This window comes from Bufo gargarizans, unplaced genomic scaffold (assembly GCF_014858855.1).
Source record: "Bufo gargarizans isolate SCDJY-AF-19 unplaced genomic scaffold, ASM1485885v1 original_scaffold_841_pilon, whole genome shotgun sequence".
NCBI lineage: Eukaryota > Metazoa > Chordata > Amphibia > Anura > Bufonidae > Bufo > Bufo gargarizans.
In genome coordinates, this window is record NW_025334722.1 from 25,198 (window position 1) to 46,865 (window position 21,668).

Sequence of the window (21,668 nt, forward strand, 5' to 3'; positions counted from 1 at the left end):
TGTTCTCTTCATTCTCCGGTCAGTACGATTACAGAGATCCCACATTTATATAGTTTTATGGGTTTGTGTTTTACAGCATTCCCTATGAGATAAAACTGACCTGTTCCCTTCATTCTCCGGTCAGTACGATTACAGTGATACCACATTTATATAGTTTATGGGTTTTGTCTTCACGGCGTTCCCTATGAGATAAAACTGACCTGTTCTCTTCATTCTCCGGTCAGTACGATTACAGTGATACCACATTTATATAGTTTATGGGTTTTGTTTTACAGCGTTCCCTATGAGATAAAACTGACCTGTTCCCTTCATTCTCCGGGTCAGTACGATTACAGTGATACCACATTTATATAGTTTTATGGGTTGTGTTTTACAGCGTTCCCTATGAGATAAAACTGACCTGTTCTCTTCATTCTCCGGTCAGTACGATTACAGTGATACCACATTTATATAGTTTATGGGTTTTGTCTTCACGGCGTTCCCTATGAGATAAAACTGACCTGTTCCCTTCATTCTCCAGGTCAGTACGATTACAGTGATATCACATTTATATAGTTTATGGGTTTTGTTTTACGGCGTTCCCTATGAGATAAAACTGACCTGTTCTCTTCATTCTCCGGGTCAGTACGATTACAGTGATACCACAGTTTATATCGTTTTATGGGTTGTGTTTTACGGCTTTCCCTATGAGATAAAACTGACCTGTTCTCTTCATTCTCCGGGTCAGTACGATTACAGTGATACCACATTTATATCGTTTTTCTTAAGTTTTACTCTCACTGTCACAGTTGGACACTGGAACTCTGGATCACTGGTTATCCACTGCTCCTGTGATCTTTTGCGCCAGTACTCCACTGACAGTGATTTGGGATGAATTTTTAATTGATAAAAGGATTTGCTCCTCCTTATGCTTGGTGGTAGCCTCCAACTGTTTAGTCAGTGCTTTTTGATAATAAGATTGTCTATTCTTGTGCTTGCATCTCTACATTACGCGTCTCAGGAAGAGACATCCAAGCTAGTCTCTTTTCCAAAAGGAAAGTAAAACTGTCTCAGACCAGCAATCTAGCTCTTTCTGGGTGAATTCCCTTCTTTATGAAGTGTGTGGAATATGCACAAGGAGTCTCAGAACCCAGGCAGCGCTCCTCTGGGTTTCTGGGAAAAGTATATGGAAATCCACACATCTTACATCTGCTGGCATCAGATATGCTTCAGAAAGGTAATCTGAATATCTTCCCTAGAAACCCAGAGGGGAGTTGGCCGACCTACAATACTCCGCACACAATACACATTCCAGGCGTTATCCATAATGATAGAGTATGGTTTTCAGGGATCTGTGGATGACGGGGTTAACAGTTTATTTTAAAAGGAATTTCATCAAAAAGTTTAAACTTTTAAAGTTTAAATGTTAAATTAAAAACAGAATTAGAAGAATTTTTTATGGCATTTTTAATTTTTTTAAAACATAAAATACTTCAATTTTACACTGGCCACTAAGCCTATTGGGCACCTCGTCTTGGTCTGTACAGATCACCTTATTGTAGACACCTTCTTATCTGTAATTCTAATCCTGCCTGCAATCACATCACCTCTGTATAGCAGACAAGATCAACCATTCACAATAGGTGATTGTGCAGGGAGGGGGTGTAGATAAGCTTTGACAATCACCTCTGCACAATGCTTTCTAAGTGCTGAGGACAGGTCAGGCAAGATGGCCGCCCTATAATCGTGTTCAGGAAATAAAATCCCCCAAAAAACTGCAATAAAAAAATAACAGATAAAGCTTAAAGGGCAAAAACCCATCCGTAGTTCTCATGTTATGGTCACTCTGGCCTGGCTATACAATAAAGGGTACAGAGGGGTGGTTAGATGATGGTCACCAGGTGGATATGATGCTTCTACTGAATACAGTGGAGCAGTGCAGGAAGCTTCTCTGTACGGGGAACTTTCACTCATGGAGCCTGTGGTGAGATGCATCTTCATGATGTTCGAGACACAAAAACTCTGGATGATGTTCTGGATGGACCTGTGGAGAGCATAGCGGCCACCAGCTGTGTGTACCAGACCCACCACATTGCCACCAAGCACAGACCAGAAGACCATGCAGCCTGAAGAGTGTGGGGCCCATGGAATAGTAATGTGTGCTTTAGGACCGCTCCTGGGATCAGCACCAAGCATAGCCCAGCATACTACACAGAAATACCGTCCATAGCCCAGTATACTACACAGAAATACCGTCCATAGCCCAGTATACTACACAGAAATACCGTCCATAGCCCAGTATACTACACAGAAATACCGTCCATAGCCCAGTATACTACACAGAAATACCGTCCATAGCCCAGTATACTACACAGAAATACCGTCCATAGCCCTGTATACTACACAGAAATACCGTCCATAGCCCTGTATACTACACAGAAATACCGTCCATAGCCCAGTATACTACACAGAAATACCGTCCATAGCCCAGTATACTACACAGAAATACCGTCCATAGCCCAGTATACTACACAGAAATACCGTCCATAGCCCAGTATACTACACAGAAATACCGTCCATAGCCCAGTATACTACACAGAAATACCGTCCATAGCCCAGTATACTACACAGAAATACCGTCCATAGCCCAGTATACCGCACAGAAATACCGTCCATAGCCCAGTATACTACACAGAAATACTGTCCATAGCCCAGTATACTACACAGAAATACCGTCCATAGCCCAGTATACTACACAGAAATACCGTCCATAGCCCAGTATACTACACAGAAATACCGTCCATAGCCCAGTATACTACACAGAAATACCGTCCATAGCCCAGTATACTACACAGAAATACCGTCCATAGCCCAGTATACTACACAGAAATACCGTCCATAGCCCAGTATACCGCACAGAAATACCGTCCATAGCCCAGTATACTACACAGAAATACTGTCCATAGCCCAGTATACTACACAGAAATACCGTCCATAGCCCAGTATACTACACAGAAATACCGTCCATAGCCCAGTATACTACACAGAAATACCGTCCATAGCCCAGAATACTACACAGAAATACCGTACATAGCCCAGTATACTACACAGAAATACCGTCCATAGCCCAGTATACTACACAGAAATACCGTCCATAGCCCAGTATACTACACAGAAATACCGTCCATAGCCCAGTATACTACACAGAAATACCGTCCATAGCCCAGTATACCACACAGAAATACCGTCCATAGCCCAGTATACCGCACAGAAGTACCGTCCATAGCCCAGTATACCACACAGAAATACCGTCCATAGCCCAGTATACCACACAGAAATACCGTCCATAGCCCAGTATACCACACAGAAATACCGTCCATAGCCCAGTATACAGCACAGAAATACCGTCCATAGCCCAGTATACTACATTTCTGTGTGGTATACTGGGCTATGGATGGCATTTCTGTGTAGTATAATGGGCTATGGACGGTATTTCTGTGTGGTATACTGGGCTATGGACGGTACTTCTGTGTGGTATACTGGGCTATGGACGGTATTTCTGTGCTGTATACTGGGCTATGGACGGTACTTCTGTGCGGTATACTGGGCTATGCATGGTATTTCTGTGTAGTATACTGGGCTATGGACGGTATTTCTGTGTGGTATACTGGGCTATGGACGGTACTTCTGTGCGGTATACTGGGCTATGCATGGTATTTCTGTGTAGTATACCGGGCTATGGACGGTATTTCTGTGTGGTATACTGGGCTATGGACGGTATTTCTGTGTGGTATACTGGGCTATGGCCGGTATTTCTGTGTGGTATACTGGGCTATGGACGGTACTTCTGTGTGGTATACTGGGCTATGGACGGTACTTCTGTGCGGTATACTGGGCTATGGCCGGTATTTCTGTGTGGTATACTGGGCTATGGACGGTACTTCTGTGTGGTATACTGGGCTATGGACGGTACTTCTGTGCGGTATACTGGGCTATGCATGGTATTTCTGTGTGGTATACTGGGCTATGGACAGTATTTCTGTGTGGTATACTGGGCTATGGACGGTATTTCTGTGTGGTATACTGGGCTATGGACGGTACTTCTGTGCGGTATACTGGGCTATGGACGGTACTTCTGTGCGGTATACTGGGCTATGGACGGTACTACTGTGCTCCAGTAGTGAAGGTGCCCAGTACAGAAGAGCTTCCTGCACTGCTCCACTGTATTCAGTACAAGCATGGCGTGTCATATCCACCTGGTGACCGTCATCTAATTACCCCCTGTACCCTCTATTGTACAGGCCAGAGTAACCATAACATGAGAACTACGGATGGGTTTTTGCTCTTCTACAATCTTAAACCAGATAAACCTTCAACCCTGTCATACTCAGATTGTAAACCATGTGGAGAAGACATACACAACCACCAGTACGTAGTGATATTTACAGCTTACTGCTGATAATGGTCCTATGTAATTACTGTTTGACAGACCATGGTACCCTACTGCAATGCTGGCTTCATGGATGGCTGGTGCTTGTAGGTTCAATTGACCAGACATTGGCCAATATAACTTTCCCTGTAGAAGGGACAAAAGTTTGTTCTTTCCGGAGTGACTTAACCACAAGTGGGTTAAATTTGTCAGCTCTGCTTGGTTCTTCCATGTGGGACTACTGGTAGAGCAAGAAAATGTGCTACAGTCACTGGCACAAACACTGATACAACCAGTTCTCCCAGTGCATTCTATAACTGGACCAATCTGCATACTGGAGAATTAGATAATGTGAGAGGAGAACATTGCTTTATGTGACTCTGCTTAAAAAAGTAAAACTTATCTTGAAGGACGATCATCCAGAATCTCCAGACTAGAGATGAGCGAGATTTAGAAAAATTAGATTCGGCCTGGTTCGCCGAATTTCTTGAAAAAATTTGGTTTGATCAGAATTTATTTGCAGCGAATCGTATTACAAAACGGCTATTTCCTGGCTGCAGAGAGCCTCTATAGTGGTGTAGAACACTTTGCCCTGCAGTAATAGGGAGTCTGCTGTGGTAGTGAAATAATACTGTGAGTCCGTATGAGGTGCAGATGACAGGCTGTCGCTCTTACAATCACTGCACAGCAGTCACGGGGCCAAAACTGACCAAATAACTCAAGTGTGACCTCAGCCCTACAGGTCGATGTTAGCGTCAAGAAGAAGCGCACTCCTTTTACACCGTCATCAGCTGATTCCACGTAGATGTCTACAGAACCTGTTCTATTAAACGCTTATACAAGTAGAGCCCCCGACAGAGCGGAGAGGGGGTCAGCAGTAAGTTTGTGTTGACGTCATTGATTATTTTGCCCTTCCTCTGATACATCAGAACAATAATCCCCAAAAAACAGATCCGTCAGAACAATAACCCCCAAAAATAGTCCCAACACTATGCACTAACTGACTGCTACTGCATCATTGAACCCATGCACCACTACTTCCCAGGCAGGTAGGCTCCTGACAAGTAGGTGGTCTACCCTGGGCACGTTTGGCTACCGGCCTCCCACTGCTGCCACCCTGCTTACTCCCAGCCACTCTAGCGACTTGCTGGCCTCACCGCTGCCTGACGGGCAAGCTGCCACCCTCTTCTCCCGATTATGAAGCCCCTCTGTCAGAGTGGGGGAAGACGTGATGATGTAGGTTTGCCTACGTCGCTCCTCCGTGCGACCGTTCTATCTCGACGCACTGTGCAAGACATGAGCCTCTCTATCTGAACAGCGGGACGCCCCCACCTCTGGGCCATTTGCGTTCTGCTGGACCAGACTCTCTGCTGGATCCCCTGCGTTTGTCCGCCTTGTCCTGGTGGTGTCTGCTTGCTGCCTTGTTCGCCCTCCTTGGATCTTCGGTGTTGGTTGGGACCTGGTTACATGTTTGAAGTTTGAAGTATCGAATATATGCTGCTTCGTGTCCTCCTCTGCCTCCATGTTTGACCCCTCCTACCCCATGCCCTGTGTAATCAGTTTTCTCGATCTCCCCGCTTTGTCTATTCATTTATAGGGAATATGGGACAGATGGTTAACATTTCTCAACTTTATAAAGTGTTGCTTAAAACACGACTTAATAATACACGTTCTCCCGGACAAAAGGCTTGGCAAATTGATTGTCCAGAAACTTCCCTCGAAGATTGGGATACTATATTGGCAAATTTAAGTTTAGTTTCGAGTTTAGTTCAGTTAAGTTTAGTATAATTTTTATCAAGTTTTGAAGAAAGAATAAAAAACAACAACTTTTTTTCCACCTGGAGACGAATACTGTCAAGATTGATGCAAGTGCGGTATCGGCTGCTCATCGAGCCAGATACTTCTATGTGAACCTGCCTGGCATGAACAGGTCTCTAGTAGCTACAGACAACGAGAAGACAAAGCTGAAAGATAGTTTGGAGACCGGAAGAGTCGCAAAGTTCATCAAGATTCAAACCATAACTACCAGCCCCTGGTCTCTTCGTCAGGGAAAACATCATGAGTTCCCAGTCATCATGGATAGGAAGGAGGACATCCTATGGTGCACGGAGATGGAAAGGGTCTTCGGATTCCGCCCGCACTATAGGGACGTCTCAGAAATGAACCGCTGCTCTTGACAGAAGCTCCTGGGAAGGTCATGAAGCATCCCGGTCATCCGGCATCTATTCGCCCCGCTGAAGGATTATTTTGAAAGTGTGCAAAAGCCACATGGGGCCCCTACGCTGCAGATTTATCATGGAGACACCGGATTTTATATTGCATTATTATATTTAAAAAAAATGTAAAACAAATGAAGCCCCTTTCTCACCCTGCTCTCAAGTGCGATCAGCTACATTATCATCATCTAGTACTGTCTGCAAGTCACTGATGTCCTCCTCAACAGTCTCTGGGTCTGGAGCCTCACCGCTCGCAACACCAGCTCCCACACCTACCATGGGGCAGCCGCAGCAGATCGCAGACCAATTCACTTAATGGGTCCGCAATCCGGCCGTTCCACAAAAAGATAGGACATGTTCTATCTTTTTGTGGAACGGAGGTATGGGACGAAACCCCGTGGAAGCACTCCGCAGTGCTTCCGTAGGGTTCCGTTCAGTGCTTCCGTTCCGCACTATTCCGCATCTCCAGATTTGCGGATCCATTGAAGTGAATGAGTCCGAATCCGTGATGCGGAATGCACACTGTAACAGTTGCTGTGTATTGCGGAATGCGGATCCGCAAATGCAGTCCGCAATAAAGCCACAGGGCGCACACGTTCGTGTGCAATAAGCCTTAGACTATTGTGTTCTGATCCATCAGATAAAATTCTGATTAACTAAACATTGAACTTAGTAGGCTGTAATGTAAAAAAAAAAAAAAAATCAAGGGGGGTGAATACTTTTGCAAGGCACTGTAACTGCACCGCTGACTGGCAAATATATTTTACTTTTGCCACTAATACAGAACAAAAAAGTCTGTAATCTTCGCACTTCACCGCACAACGGCTAATAAGCCCTTTATTCCCATTAATAAAAGCCAAAAAATGCTTTAGAACATATAACTGCACAAGGGCAAAAAAGACGTAGAAACATTTCCCTGTAATAACCCTGGTAATGGCGGTATCACACAGCACTTACACCCCAATAACAAGAGCTGTTTGCTGGAATTACAGAGCTGTATACTGCAATGTGGCTCCGCAGTCAGTGCAGCAAGGTGTAATAGGATTGCTCCTATTAGCCAGCCTGTCACCTCCCCTACTGAACCCTGTTCTACATAAACGCTGTGGATGATTCCTCCCTGTCCTTTCCCTGCACCTTGAATAATCTTTCCCTGCACTTGTAAATGTTTTTTCAGCACAATGAAGTCTTTCCTCGCACTGTCCCTAGCGCCTGCTGACGTCTCTCCCTGCACTAAGTACACTGGAAAATGGCAGAATCCAAGATGGCTGCCGCTATTTATAGGGCTGTGACATCACAGGGCTGGCTGGCTGCTGATTGGCTGCATGCATGCACGGCATTGTGGATGACCCCGCCTTCCCAGAGTTCCTTGCTCCATGTCCTCACACGTGTAGCAGCCATTTTAGGAAAAAATGTGATTCGCTACCACGAAGTGTGAGAAAATTCAGCTTCGTTGCGAATCAAATTTTTCCGGGAAATTCGGATTAAATTCCGCTTTGTCAGCTTCGATTCGCTCATCTCTACCCCAGACCTGGTGAGAAGAGGAGACCTACACCGCTCCATCTATTGTGAGCTTAACTTGGCTCTTTATATCGGAGCATCTACAAGATCCGGAATTAGTGGTGACCGCCTAAATGTCAGGGAGGAGAAAGAGCCAAGAGCTGCTCGTCCCCTGGTTGAGGAGTCCTGGGACAAGGGTTGGACAGAATAGGCTGCTGCCTAGAGCACCATTGAGTAAAGGGAACCACTTATCTAGTCAAGCCCCAGCACTCTGCCCATACAATGAATCAGATGTGGTGCCCAGGCTGATAATGTCCTGAGGACTGAACATTGTTGGGTGCCTTCAGATAAAATGCCAGTGTATCCCAGTCCCAGCCCTGATCAGAAGCTTCTGGGGAAGACCCTTGTGTAAAAATACTCAAGCTCTGCAGATGTGACAAAGCAGGGGTCTCTTATCAATATGTGAGTGTCTGGTGAGACCCTGATAGGTTTGGTTGTCCTCTCTATGCTGCATACCACTGCCCTCATTACTCTCTCGTGTCTGAAGCCATCATGGGATGGATCTTGTTTCTGTTCTTTTTCAGGAATATGAAGTTCATTAGAACATGATGCTGACCTCACCTGATCATCTCCTACCCGCAGCTGACATCTAAAGTGACAACTCATGCGGTAGATCTTTGGGCTGTGGTCACACCTGCGCAGAATGGACAGTAAAATGATGGAAACTGAATGGAACCCCTTATACTCCGAGGAGAGGTCGAAACAAACCAGTAAAAAATGTTAAATTCCCTCCTATAGTAAAGCTGCTTGCACTTTCAGATGTGTATGTTAGGAGAATATAAAACTGCTTTCTGAAGTGAACAGACCATCAGACAGGACGCCTTCACCTCCATGGATGGATACTGGAGCTCTCCAGTGCAGGCTATAAGCCGATGATGATCCCACCCCATACTACCCTCCAGGGGGTCCTATGGTAGGTCTCACTGTCAGATTCCATGTAGGTGACATCCAGAAAACATCCTTTAATATGATGCCATTGACAGAACCTTCTTCTGACCCCGAGAATCTGGAGCGATGATTACATAATTTATTAGCTGTTACATTAGCATATAGGCAAGTCCACAGACGCCCAGGAATGCTGGAATGAGATGAGCATGGATGATGAGGAAATCTCCGAATGTGGAGAGGTTGGCAGCCGAGCACAGATCCTCAGCACCGGTGCCCTGTGACACAGACGTCACCTCACTGGGATCTGGACGCAGATGGTGAGTGCAGCTCTATTAACCTACAGCAATCAGGGTGGACACGGACACTGGACATTAGGCGATCGACCAGCAGTTATAGTGAAGAAACCAGGAGATCTGACCATAAATACATCTAGAAGCTCATCACATCTCACGTCACCAGCAGGTCAGCGCTATACCATGTGTAATACATGTGCAGTACTGGGGAGCAGGGGCACTTTGGACTATGGACATTTGTGGACATTTCCCCTATAGCTACTAAGCAAACCCTTCTTTATTGTCCTCTGAATGGTTACCTTGTGATTTATGCCGTTGTGTGCTCTTCTACTGTTTCATATTGTGTTGAACTGCATTTATATTCAGCACCTTCGGGAAGGAATTTTTTCCCCCTAAATTGAGGAATATTGGCTTCTACCTCACAGTTCTTTTTGCCTTCCTCTGGATCAACATGCAGGATAACAGGCTGAACTGGATGGGCAGATGTCTATTGTCAGCCTTATAGACTATGTTACCATGTATATGTTATTTAATCAGTTATTTCCATCAGTTATTGTGAGCCAAACCCAGTAGTGAAGCCTCCACAGAGATCGGGTATGATGGAAAGATCTGCACCTGTTCGGTGGTTTTGAGCCACCCCCGATTTTGGCTCACAATAACTGATTGAAATATCATCAAATTACTAAAGTGGGAACTTAACTTGTAATGTATCCTGCTCATCCATGCTGTTATTACACTATAGCTGCATTGTTGAAAGGGTTAATGCCCAGCCGGATAATGCTGAGAGACTTTCTACCTATGTGAAGTTTTGGTTGGAAAACCCCCCAGACCTGCTGACATTCTGACCGTCTGGTTTAGCTCTGTGGTTTATGTCTGGAAGACTTTTTATAAATCTACAAAAACGCATCTAAAAGAAAAGTAATCATAGGGTTCTGCCCAAAATTTACAACAACCGTTCTAGTGGTGAAGCGGAGAAGCACAGCCTAAACAGAAAGTGTCTATTATAGACTGTATGGAGCTTCACTGCAAGTCTATGGGACTGTATAAGCAGTTATTCTAGATATAAACAAGTCTTTTAACATAACTTACAACACGATTTGCCTCAACAAAAAGGAGGAAACAAGACCCAGATAAAAATCTTAAAGTCTCGATTTTAGTCATCTCTCCATTTTACTGGGTAATTTTGTATGTTTTTGTAACTGAATAAAAATACATTTGTAATATATATATATAATGCAAATAAATCGGACTGCACTCCAGACGGTTCTTCAGTAAAACAGAAAGTTCTTTTTATTCACCCATATTTTTTCTCATATATATATATATATATATTATATTTTTTTCCCCCTGAGGGGATAGAAGACTGGTTTATTTCTAGAAAAAATGCTTATGCTTTAGTTAGAGCCCGTGGCCTTTGTACAGGTACCAGCCTTCTGAGACAAAGACCTTTCCTCACCAAACAACCTTCTTCTGCCAGGGAGGAGACTGGAGAAGCCAGCCCTATACCTCGCCTGTATTGTTTTGAACCTGAATTCCTCCAGTAAAGAAGCCCCCTGGTTACTGCAGACCCTGACTCTCTGGACTTATTTCCCACCTTCCAATCTCTTCCGGAGAGCCGGAACACATGGTAACACCTTGACGGTGTCTGGGGGGCTCATTGTAGCATTGGGGTCATCCCAAACCTGGCACTGTACATACATCAGGGCAGATCACACCTGGACCTACAGCTGTTAGGGTGGACACTGACACTATGTGGTAGATCCAGCAGTTGTAGAAGGAAATCAGGAGATCTCACTACAATCAGATCTGCCCACAAACATCTACAACCACGTAACATCTCATGTCACCAGCAGCCAGCATTGCAATGTAAACCCTTACAGGTCATTACTCTTTATACATATCTGCTCTATTCCTACATTTACCTCTGGGGTCAGTTGCTTGGGTTGAGTTTTTGCCCTAGACATTGAGAAGAATCTTGTGGTCACCTTCAGAGATTCTGCAGTACAGATCATACCTGGACTTCTGATCGCAAAATAGAATCAGATTCCAGAGGATTTCCTCTCAAGACAGAAGGGACAAGAGAAAGTAGATCAGGGGTCAGCGACTTGTCCACTCCATCCCTTGAGCAACCACAAATCCCATTATGCACAGGCATATGGCTGGAGCACGCCAGAGGTTGTAATTTGAAAGCCGCTAGAATGCTGCAGGGTGGGACTCGTTGGTCTCAGAGGACATTGTTGTAGAATTCTTGTCCTCTACAGAAGAGGAGGGGGGGGAAGGGGGTCAGATCCTTGTGTTTCTTCCATCACAGCTGAGGCATGAAGCCCCCGACCCTGGTTCATCTCCTATGTGTGCTGTCTGTTCCACTGTCATCTACTTTTCTTGGGAAGACAGAATATTTCTTATCTACTCTTCCTGCCTGGACAGAATATTCTCCATCCCGGTGAAGTTACACGTCTAATAAACTTTAAGTATTCTTTACCATAAAGAAGAACAATGACGATCATCCCTCAATAAAGACATCCACGACCACATGATTACCAACCGGTGCTCTGCTACAGAACACCTTGTGGCAGGTACTCAGGGGGCGCAGACTATTCCATGGTTCTTTGTCCTATGGTTTAAGTTGTCTCCAGTTTTTGGATGTGATGCGTGGCTGATGTCTTCTGGAGGAACGCTGGTTGGGAAACACTGTTATGTGCCCATTCCCCTCCTTATATGCCAGTGTTTCCCAACCAGTGTGCCTCCAGCTGTTGCAAAACTACAACTCCCAGCATGCCCGCACAGCCAAAGGCTGTTTGGGCATGCTGGGAGCTGTAGTTTTGCAACAGTTGGAAGCACATTGGTTGGGAAACACTGTTATATGCCCATGTATTAATGTATTAACCCTTGTACACAGAAAAAGTAAAGCAGTTGTCCATAGCAACCAAATTCCAGCTTTAATTTTTTTCATTGCTATCAGCAACTGTTCCGCTGTTTCTTTGTACGAGGTTTGATAAATCTCCCCTATGACTAAATTAAATTGAAATTTGCTGTTAAACATTACCACGTCATAATTGGTATCGGTGAGTACTTAAATAAAAGTATCGGTACTGGTATCGGGACATCCCTACTAATAACAAACAGCTGGAGGAGCACTATACTGGTATAAAAAGCATGTGAGAGGTGGAGTCTCTCAGGAGCAACGATGGGCAGAAGATCACCAATCTGCAAAAAACTGCAACTAAAGATTGTGGAATAAGTTCAGAAAAATATTCTTCGGTGTCAAATACATATCATCAAAGAGATCCGTGTGACCGAGGGACAAGGCAATGGTCAGTACTGGATGCTCGTGATCTATGGCCCCTCCGGCAGCACTGCATCAGGGCGCATACACATGACCGTATGGATTTTGCAGTCTGCAAAAAACAGATGCGCAAAAAATACGGATGACGTCAGCTGGCCCGTAATAGACCAGTCCTATCCTTGTCCGTAATGCGGACAATAATAGGACATCTTCTATTTTTTGACGAACTGAAATGTGGACATACGGAAATGGAATGCACACAGAATACCTTCCATTTTTTTTGCGGACCCATTGAAATGAATGGTTCTGTATACGGTCTGCAAAAAAAACGGAACGGACATGGAAAGAAAATACGTTCGTGTGCATGACCCCTTAAAGAAGCACTCCTGCAAAAAATGTATTCTCTAAAAAGGTAAATGATGTAAACTGTAGGGAAGGCGATCGTACCAGAGACTGTATTTGTGAGTTATAACCTCCCTTCTGATCCTCAGACTTTTATCATCTTACGTGTAGACAGGAAGCCGGTTCTCTATGTGTTCCTATAGAACCTTCAATGTCCGTCCTATAGGAATGAATGGAGACATAACTGACTTCCTGTGTCAGTTGGAGAAGCGGAGTGCTGGTCACACAGCTGAGGATCTTTCAGGAGAGGACTTGCATATTTCAGCAAGAAAATGCTAATCCACGTAATGCATCCATCACAATGGCGCGGCTTCCCAGAAGAAGACTCCGGGGGCTGAACCGGCCCCCTGCATCCAGACCTTTTATCAATAGAAAAGGAAAAATCCAGTAAAGACCCCGGAGGGTGGAGCAGGAGAATCCTACATCAGACAGAACAAGATTCCTCTCCCAAAACTCCTACAATGGTCTCCTCACTTCCCAGATGCAGAAGAAGCGGGGAGGCTGCATTAAATTATAGACGCGTCTCTGGTGCAACTTTTTTTTTAGAAGCCTTGCTGCCGTCAAGTTCTAAATGAGTATTTTTTTTTCATGAAATGGTAAAATGTCTCCTTTCATCATCTGATGTATGTTCTGTGATCTATTGTGGATAAAGTATGGAAGGGGTCATGAGGTTTACAGATGATTGCCTTCTGGTTTTATTTACTGTATTCACATTTTACACTGTGGCTTAAGACTATCGGAATTGGAGTTGAAAAATGATGGGTACCACCTTGGATGGCCATGTTATTGTGCCTGTAGTCCCTGAACAGGACTCAGTCCTTACAGAAGGAATCCAGGACTTCATCATGTTGGGGCTGTTATTTTAGGATATTCTTTGCTTCTGCTAATATTGCTTTTCTCTTTCTCAGGTTTATGGATGTCCCTGTCCTCCAGTAACTGCATAACATAATGTCCGTCAACTCCTCAATCAACAGCACGCACCCTTCAGCCAACGACTCCCGACCAGACCACTCGCAGTTCACCATCCCCATCACCATTTGCCTCCTGACTGTCCTCATCTGCCTGGTGGGACTGATCGGCAATGTGATCACAATATATCTCTTCTGTTTCCGCATCAAGCTGAACCAGTCAACAGTGTATATCCTGAATTTGGCTGTGGCGGATTTCATCTTCGTGTTTGGCTGCTGCATGGTGACTTTGTTCTTCCTGTGCTTGTATAATGGAGTGCGCACCTCGCCGAGGCAAGACACGGTATTCTCTGTGTTTGGCGACTTCCTGAACAGCTTTGGATTTAACTCGAGCCTGTTATTTCTGGCCACTCTCTCCATTGAACGTTCTCTCTCTGTTTGCTTTCCCATGTGGTACAAATGTCGCCGCCCGGAGCACTTGTCCGCCATATTGACTGTAATTATATGGATTGCGTCATTCCTAATAACTGTTCTAGAGAGGTTCCTCATCCCTCAATACAGATCTACTGTTTACATAGTCATATCAATCCTGTTCCTGATTGTGACTCTTGCCATGATTGGCGCCAGTGCCGTCCTTCTCATAGAGATCCGGAAGACCTCCATACCATACCGGCCAATTAAACTGTACATAGTGGTTGTTGCAGCGGTCACCACCTTCCTCATCTCTCTGGTTCCAGCCACCATCGTGAGACTCTTGTTCTTCTTTGCCTTCATTCCTACAGGGATGACCAAGATCCTCAGCTACACGGCTTTTTCTTTGTGTTCTGCCATCAATTCGACTGTCAATCCCTACATCTATATTATTGTCGGGAGGTGGAAGAAGAGTCTCCCCACAACACAAGCTCTTGAATCTGTCTTCAAAGAAGATAGAAAGACCTCTGAGGGAAGTGACCAGGGAGAGACGCAGCACACTGACATTGAGCACTAGCCAAGCACCTATGAATGAAGGCGTCCGTGCCAAAGACTTGTAACCAACATGTCCTCAATATTTTATCTGCAGATCAGTAATTTACAAAGATAAAGGTCTGAATTATCGAGACCGAGGTGTGCTACTCCGATGCATGGGGCCTGGCAGGTTATTTCTGACGAGGCACAGGCCTCCTCGGACTCCATGCACTAGAATGAATCTGCCGCAGATCGGAGCTGCCATAGAATTCACTCACTATTCCTGTTTCTGGTGTAAATAAGGATACAATATCTCGGGGCCCTGGGGCCCTCATTCTGCCATCGGCACGCCCCCTTTTTGTCAACTTGGTGACAAGTCACAAGTCTGGTGAATGATCAATTTCCTCAAATTCCGGAGACACACATGAGATGGCAATAAGGAGAACATCTAACCAATAAAATGCTACACAGAAAAGACCACGTCCACTGAAGACTTACTTTCTACAAAATATTATAGTTCATTTTTTTAAAATTTAGTGCAGCTCTGGAGTATAATACAGGATGTAACTCAGGATCAGTACAGGATAAGTAATGTATGTACACAGTGACTGCACCAACAGAATAGCGAGTGCAGCTCTGGAGTATAATACAGGATGTAACTCAGGATCAGTACAGGATAAGTAATGTATGTACACAGTGACTGCACCAGCAGAATAGTGAGTGCAGCTCTGGAGTATAATACAGGATGTAACTCAGGATCAGTACAGGATAGGTAATGTATGTACACAGTGACTGCACCAGTAGAATAGTGAGCGCAGCTCTGGAGTATAATACAGGATGTAGCCCAGGATCAGTACAGGATAAGTAATGTATATACACAGTGACTGCACCAGCAGAATAGTGAGTGCAGCTCTGGAGTATAATACAGGATGTAGCCCAGGATCAGTACAGGATAAGTAATGTATGTACACAGTGACTGCACCAGCAGAATAGTGAGTGCAGCTCTGGAGTATAATACAGGATGTAACTCAGGATCAGTACAGGATAAGTAATGTATGTAAACAGCGACTGCACCAGCAGAATAGTGAGTGCAGCTCTGGAGTATAATACAGGATGTAACTCAGGATCAGTACAGGATAAGTAATGTATGTACACAGTGACTGCACCAGCAGAATAGTGAGTGCAGCTCTGGAGTATAATACAGGATGTAACTCAGGATCAGTACAGGATAAGTAATGTATATACACAGTGACTGCACCAACAGAATAGTGAGTGCAGCTCTGGAGTATAATACAGGATGTAACTCAGGATCAGTACAGGCCAAGTAATGTATGTACACAGTGACTCCACCAGCAGAATAGTGAGTGCAGCTCTGGAGTATAATACAGGATGTAACTCAGGATCAGTACAGGATCAGTAATGTATGTACACAGTGACTGCACCAGCAGAATAGTGAGTGCAGCTCTGGAGTATAATACAGGATGTAACTCAGGATCAGTACAGGATAAGTAATGTATGTATACAGTGACTGCACCAGCAGAATAGTGAGTGTAGCTCTGGAGTATAATACAGGATGTAACTCAGGATCAGTACAGGATAAGTAATGTATGTACACAGTGACTGTACCAGCAGAATAGTGAGTGCAGCTCTGGAGTATAATGCAGGATGTAACTCAGGATCAGTACAGGATAAGTAATGTATGTACACAGTGACTGCACCAGCAGAATAGTGAGTGCAGCTCTGGAGTATAATACAGGGTGTAACACAGGATCAGTACAGGATAAGTAATGTATGTACACAGTGACTGCACCAGCAGAATAGTGAGTGCAGCTCTGGAGTATAATACAGGATGTAACTCAGGATCAGTACAGGATAAGTAATGTATGTACACAGTGACTGCACCAGCAGAATAGTGAGTGCAGCTCTGGAGTATAATACAGGATGTACCTCAGGATCAGTACAGGATAAGTAATGTATGTACACAGTGACTGCACCAGCAGAATAGTGAGTGCAGCTCTGGAGTATAATACAGGATGTAACTCAGGATCAGTACAGGATAAGTAATGTATGTACACAGTGACTGCACCAGCAGAATAGTGAGTGCAGCTCTGGAGTATAATACAGGATAAGTAATGTATGTACACAGTGACTGCACCAGCAGAATAGTGAGTGCAGCTCTGGAGTATAATACAGGGTGTAACACAGGATCAGTACAGGATAAGTAATGTATGTACACAGTGACTGCACCAGCAGAATAGTGAGTGCAGCTCTGGAGTATAATACAGGATGTAACTCAGGATCAGTACAGGATAAGTAATGTATGTACACAGTGACTGCACCAGCAGAATAGTGAGTGCAGCTCTGGAGTATAATACAGGATGTAACTCAGGATCAGTACAGGATAAGTAATGTATGTACACAGTGACTGCACCAGCAGAATAGTGAGTGCAGCTCTGGAGTATAATACAGGATGTAACTCAGGATCAGTACAGGATAAGTAATGTATGTACACAATGACTGCACCAGCAGAATAGTGAGTGCAGCTCTGGAGTATAATACAGGGTGTAACTCAGGATCAGTACAGGATAAGTAATGTATGTACACAGTGACTGCACCAGCAGAATAGTGAGTGCAGCTCTGGAGTATAATACAGGATGTAACTCAGGATCAGTACAGGATAAGTAATGTATGTACACAGTGACTGCACCAGCAGAATAGTGAGTGCAGCTCTGGAGTATAATACAGGATGTAACTCAGGATCAGTACAGGATAAGTAATGTGTGTACACAGTGACTGCACCAGCAGAATAGTGAGCGCAGCTCTGGAGTATAATACAGGATGTAACTCAGGATCAGTGCAGGATAAGTAATGTATGTACACAGTGACTGCACCAGCAGAATAGTGAGCGCAGCTCTGGAGTATAATACAGGATGTAACTCAGGATCAGTGCAGGATAAGTAATGTATGTACATAGTGACTGCACCAGCACCAGCCACCCTCCATTCATTTCAATGGGAATGCTAAAAATCGCTTGGGAACGGGAAACACACTCAGCAAGCATGGCCACCACTCCATTCACTTCTATAGCAGGACCTGGCTGTTTTCAGCATTCCAATAGCAATGAATGGAGGGCGGCCAAGCATCCGTGGTGCTCCCTTCTACACATTGCTGGCTCTGTTCTATAGATAGGTGGGAGCCGCACCTATCACACATTTGGGTGGAGCAGGTGCCGGCCTCTATGGTATGTGGCGCTGTGTTTATGGATGGGGCTGATGTCTATTTATATATATATAGCTTTCTAATTACCCGATCATTAGGATAATTACCTGCTTGTCGGCTTGTGTCGGGAATCTGCAGATGAGCCTAGTGTCCTCCCAAATACATGACAAGAGACTGAGGAGAAATCATCAGATGCTTCACCGTCCGCAGGCGTCCATAGTTTCCACAGGGTTTCATTGCACCTGTAGTCAGGGCCGGTGCAAGTATTTTTGCAACACAAGCGAAGCTTCCAGAACTCGGTGGGGGTGATGTAAAAAGGACAAGGTGATGTGACATGGAGGGGGAGAAATGTGACATAAAGGGCGGAATGATGTGACATTTCTCCCCCTCCATGTCACATTTCTCCCCCTCAATGTCACATTTCATCCCCCCATTTCACATCACACCCCCATGTCACATCACCCCCCATGTCACATTTTCCCCCCTCCCATGTCACCCCCTTCCTATTAATGTTGTGTAAAAAACGTTCTGCTCACCTGGCCCTGCCTGCAGCAGCTCCCCTTCTCCTCTGTGTGGCCCTGGTATCTTCTCTCTGGGCTCCCAAAAAGTTTAAGGACCTTTCCCGCTCAGCCAATCAGTGGCCGCAGCTGTGTCACGTGACAGGCCAGTGATTGGCTCAGCGGGAAAAGTCCTCAAACTTATAGGGTGTCTAGCTGATGACCTCTGCCCCGTGTACAGTTATGGGGTGTCTAGCTGGTGACCTCTGCCCCGTGTACAGTTATATTGTGTCTAGCTGGTGACCTCTGCCCCGTGTACAGTTATGGGGTGTCTAGCTGATGACCTCTGCCCCATGTACAGTTATGGGGTGTCTAGCTGGTAAACGCTGCCCCGTGTACAGTTATATTGTGTCTAGCTGGTGACCTCTGCCCCGTGTACAGTTATAGGGTGTCTAGCTGGTGACCTCTGCCCAGTGTAAGTTATGGGGTGTCTAGCTGGTGACCTCTGCCCCGTGTACAGTTATGGGGTGTCCAGTGGGTGACCTCTGCCCCGTGTACAATTATGGGGTGTCCAGTGGGTGACCCTTGCACCGTGCACAGTTATGGGTGTCTAGCTGGTGACCTCTGCCCTGTGTGCAGTTATGGGGTGTCTAGCTGGTGACCTCTGCCCCGTGTACAGTTATAGGGTGTCTAGCTGATGACCTCTGCCCTGTGTACAGTTATGGGGTGTCTAGCTGGTGACCTCTGCCCCGTGTACAGTTATGGGGTGCCTAGCTGGTGACCTCTGCCCCGTGTACAGTTATGGTGTGTAGCTGGTGACCTCTGCCCCGTGTACAGTTATAGGGTGTCTAGCTGATGACCTCTGCCCTGTGTACAGTTATGGGGTGTCTAGCTGGTGACCTCTGCCCCGTGTACAGTTATGGGGTGCCTAGCTGGTGACCTCTGCCCCGTGTACAGTTATGGTGTGTAGCTGGTGACCTCTCCCTTATGTACAGTTATAGGGTGTCTAGCTGATGACCTCTGCCCCGTGTACAGTTATGGGGTGTCTAGCTGGTGACCTCTGCCCCGTGTACAGTTATGGGGTGCCTAGCTGGTGACCTCTGCCCCGTGTACAGTTATGGTGTGTAGCTGGTGACCTCTCCCTTATGTACAGTTATAGGGTGTCTAGCTGATGACCTCTGCCCCGTGTACAGTTATGGGGTGTCTAGCTGGTGACCTCTGCCCCGTGTACAGTTATGGGGTGCCTAGCTGGTGACCTCTGCCCCGTGTACAGTTATGGTGTGTAGCTGGTGACCTCTGCCCCGTGTACAGTTATGGGGTGTCTAGCTGGTGACCTCTGCCCCGTGTACAGTTATGGGGTGTCCAGTGGGTGACCTCGGCCCCGTGTACAGTTATGGGGTGTCCAGTGGGTGACCTCTGCCCCGTGTACAGTTATGGGGTGCCTAGCTGGTGACCTCTGCCCCGTGTACAGTTATGGTGTGTAGCTGGTGACCTCTGCCCCGTGTACAGTTATGGGGTGTCTAGCTGGTGACCTCTGCCCCGTGTACAGTTATGGGGTGTCCAGTGGGTGACCTCGGCCCCGTGTACAGTTATGGGGTGTCCAGTGGGTGACCTCTGCCCCGTGTACAGTTATTGGGCGTCCAGTGGGTGACCTCTGCCCTGTGTGCAGTTATGGGGTGTCCAGTGGGTGACCTCTGCCCCGTGTACAGTGATGGGGTGTCCAGTGGGTGACCTCTGCCCCGTGTACAGATATTGGGTGTCCAGTTAGTGACCTCTGCCCCGTGTACAGTTATGGGGTGTCCAGTGGGTGACCTCTGCCCTGTGTGCAGTTATGGGGTGTCTAGTGGGTGACCTCTGCCCCGTGTACAGTTTTGGGGTGTCCAGTGGGTGACCTCTGCCCCGTGTACAGTTATGGTTGTTTAGCTGGAGTTTCTGAGGATGAGTTCTGGGACTCCATGTCCATCCCACGCTTTGTATATGTGACCCCCGGGCATTCACTGAATTCCAGTACCCACAGTTTGTTATGACCCCCACATAATGCTTCACTAATTGCCCTACAGCTAAGGATGACCATCATGGGGAAAAACGGAGCGCAGCGGTATGGGGCCACTAGTGTCTCTGTTTGACCGTGTTGACATCACTGTTTATTTTTTTGTTCTTTGGATCCCTCAGAACAGGTCCTGTGTAGAGATGAGCAAAGTTTTCAAAAATTGGATTCGGATGCTTAGCCAAATTTAACAAAAAAATTCAATTCAATACGAATTAGTCACAAAACATAATAAATCAGCTGCAGTATTTCCCGGCCTGCAGGGAGAGTGCATCTCGGTGTATATCGCTGTGCATCCCAGACTGAAGCCAGAGTTCAGTAGTAATGAGCAGCGTAGGCAATTTTTGAAATTGCAATATTTTGAAAGTTTTTAACCGAATATTCACCATAAATTTGCAAGTTAAAGATTGCAAAAATCGGCAATGTTATATGCACACGCAAATTCATTATCTATAAAAAAACAATCACACAAAAGCTATGTGTAAGCCAACAACCTATCCATGAGACAGATAACAGTCGGCATACCTTACAATGGCAGCCGTGTGCACTGAGACATTCCAAACCAGCTCTCATCTGACTGAGAACCAGTAAGCCTCAAAGTTGCCTGATCTGAGTTGGATGACTTGGGGGACCTGCGCACCTAGATCATTATCATTAGGGTGATAAAAATTGTAATTTTTATTTTTCTTGGATGCCACTAACTCTTCTCTCACTGCGGAGGGCTGCATACAATTTTTCAGTTTTCTAATTGTCCTAATATTATATTCAATAACCTTTCTATACTGTTTTGTCACTTAAACTAATTTGCATAAACTTGGGCATATGGTAAAGACATGCAAATTAGCAGAATCTGCCTTGTCTTTCAGCTGAAACACTATTTGCATGTCTTTCCGAAATGCCCAAGTTTATGCAAATGAGCTTACATGACAAAACAGTACAGAAAGGTTATTGAATACTAGAAAACTGAAAATGTATAGTTTTTCTTGTGTTTTATAACTGGAA

General features: G+C 45.4%; 1 protein-coding gene across 2 annotated transcripts; it reads left to right on the top strand.

The window, feature by feature from the left end:
• The first annotated feature begins 9,307 nt into the window (after nucleotides 1–9,307).
• On the top strand, nucleotides 9,308–15,416 carry LOC122924135 (mas-related G-protein coupled receptor member H-like). Of its 2 annotated transcripts, none has more exons than XM_044275067.1 (2): nucleotides 9,308–9,386; nucleotides 13,959–15,416. In XM_044275067.1, exon 2 carries the CDS (start codon nucleotides 13,999–14,001, stop codon nucleotides 14,944–14,946), a length of 948 nt encoding a protein of 315 aa, XP_044131002.1. In that variant the 5' UTR covers nucleotides 9,308–9,386; nucleotides 13,959–13,998; the 3' UTR covers nucleotides 14,947–15,416. The 2 variants fall into 2 exon arrangements, with proteins under 2 accessions (XP_044131002.1, XP_044131001.1); XM_044275066.1 differs by having other exon boundaries at nucleotides 9,318–9,531; nucleotides 13,959–15,415.
• The last annotated feature ends 6,252 nt before the right edge of the window (nucleotides 15,417–21,668 follow it).

Excerpts from the sequence above, each read along its gene's own strand:
- LOC122924135 (XM_044275067.1), top strand. The coding sequence starts at position 13,999 with ATGTCCGTCAACTCCTCAATCAACAGCACGCACCCTTCAGCCAACGAC.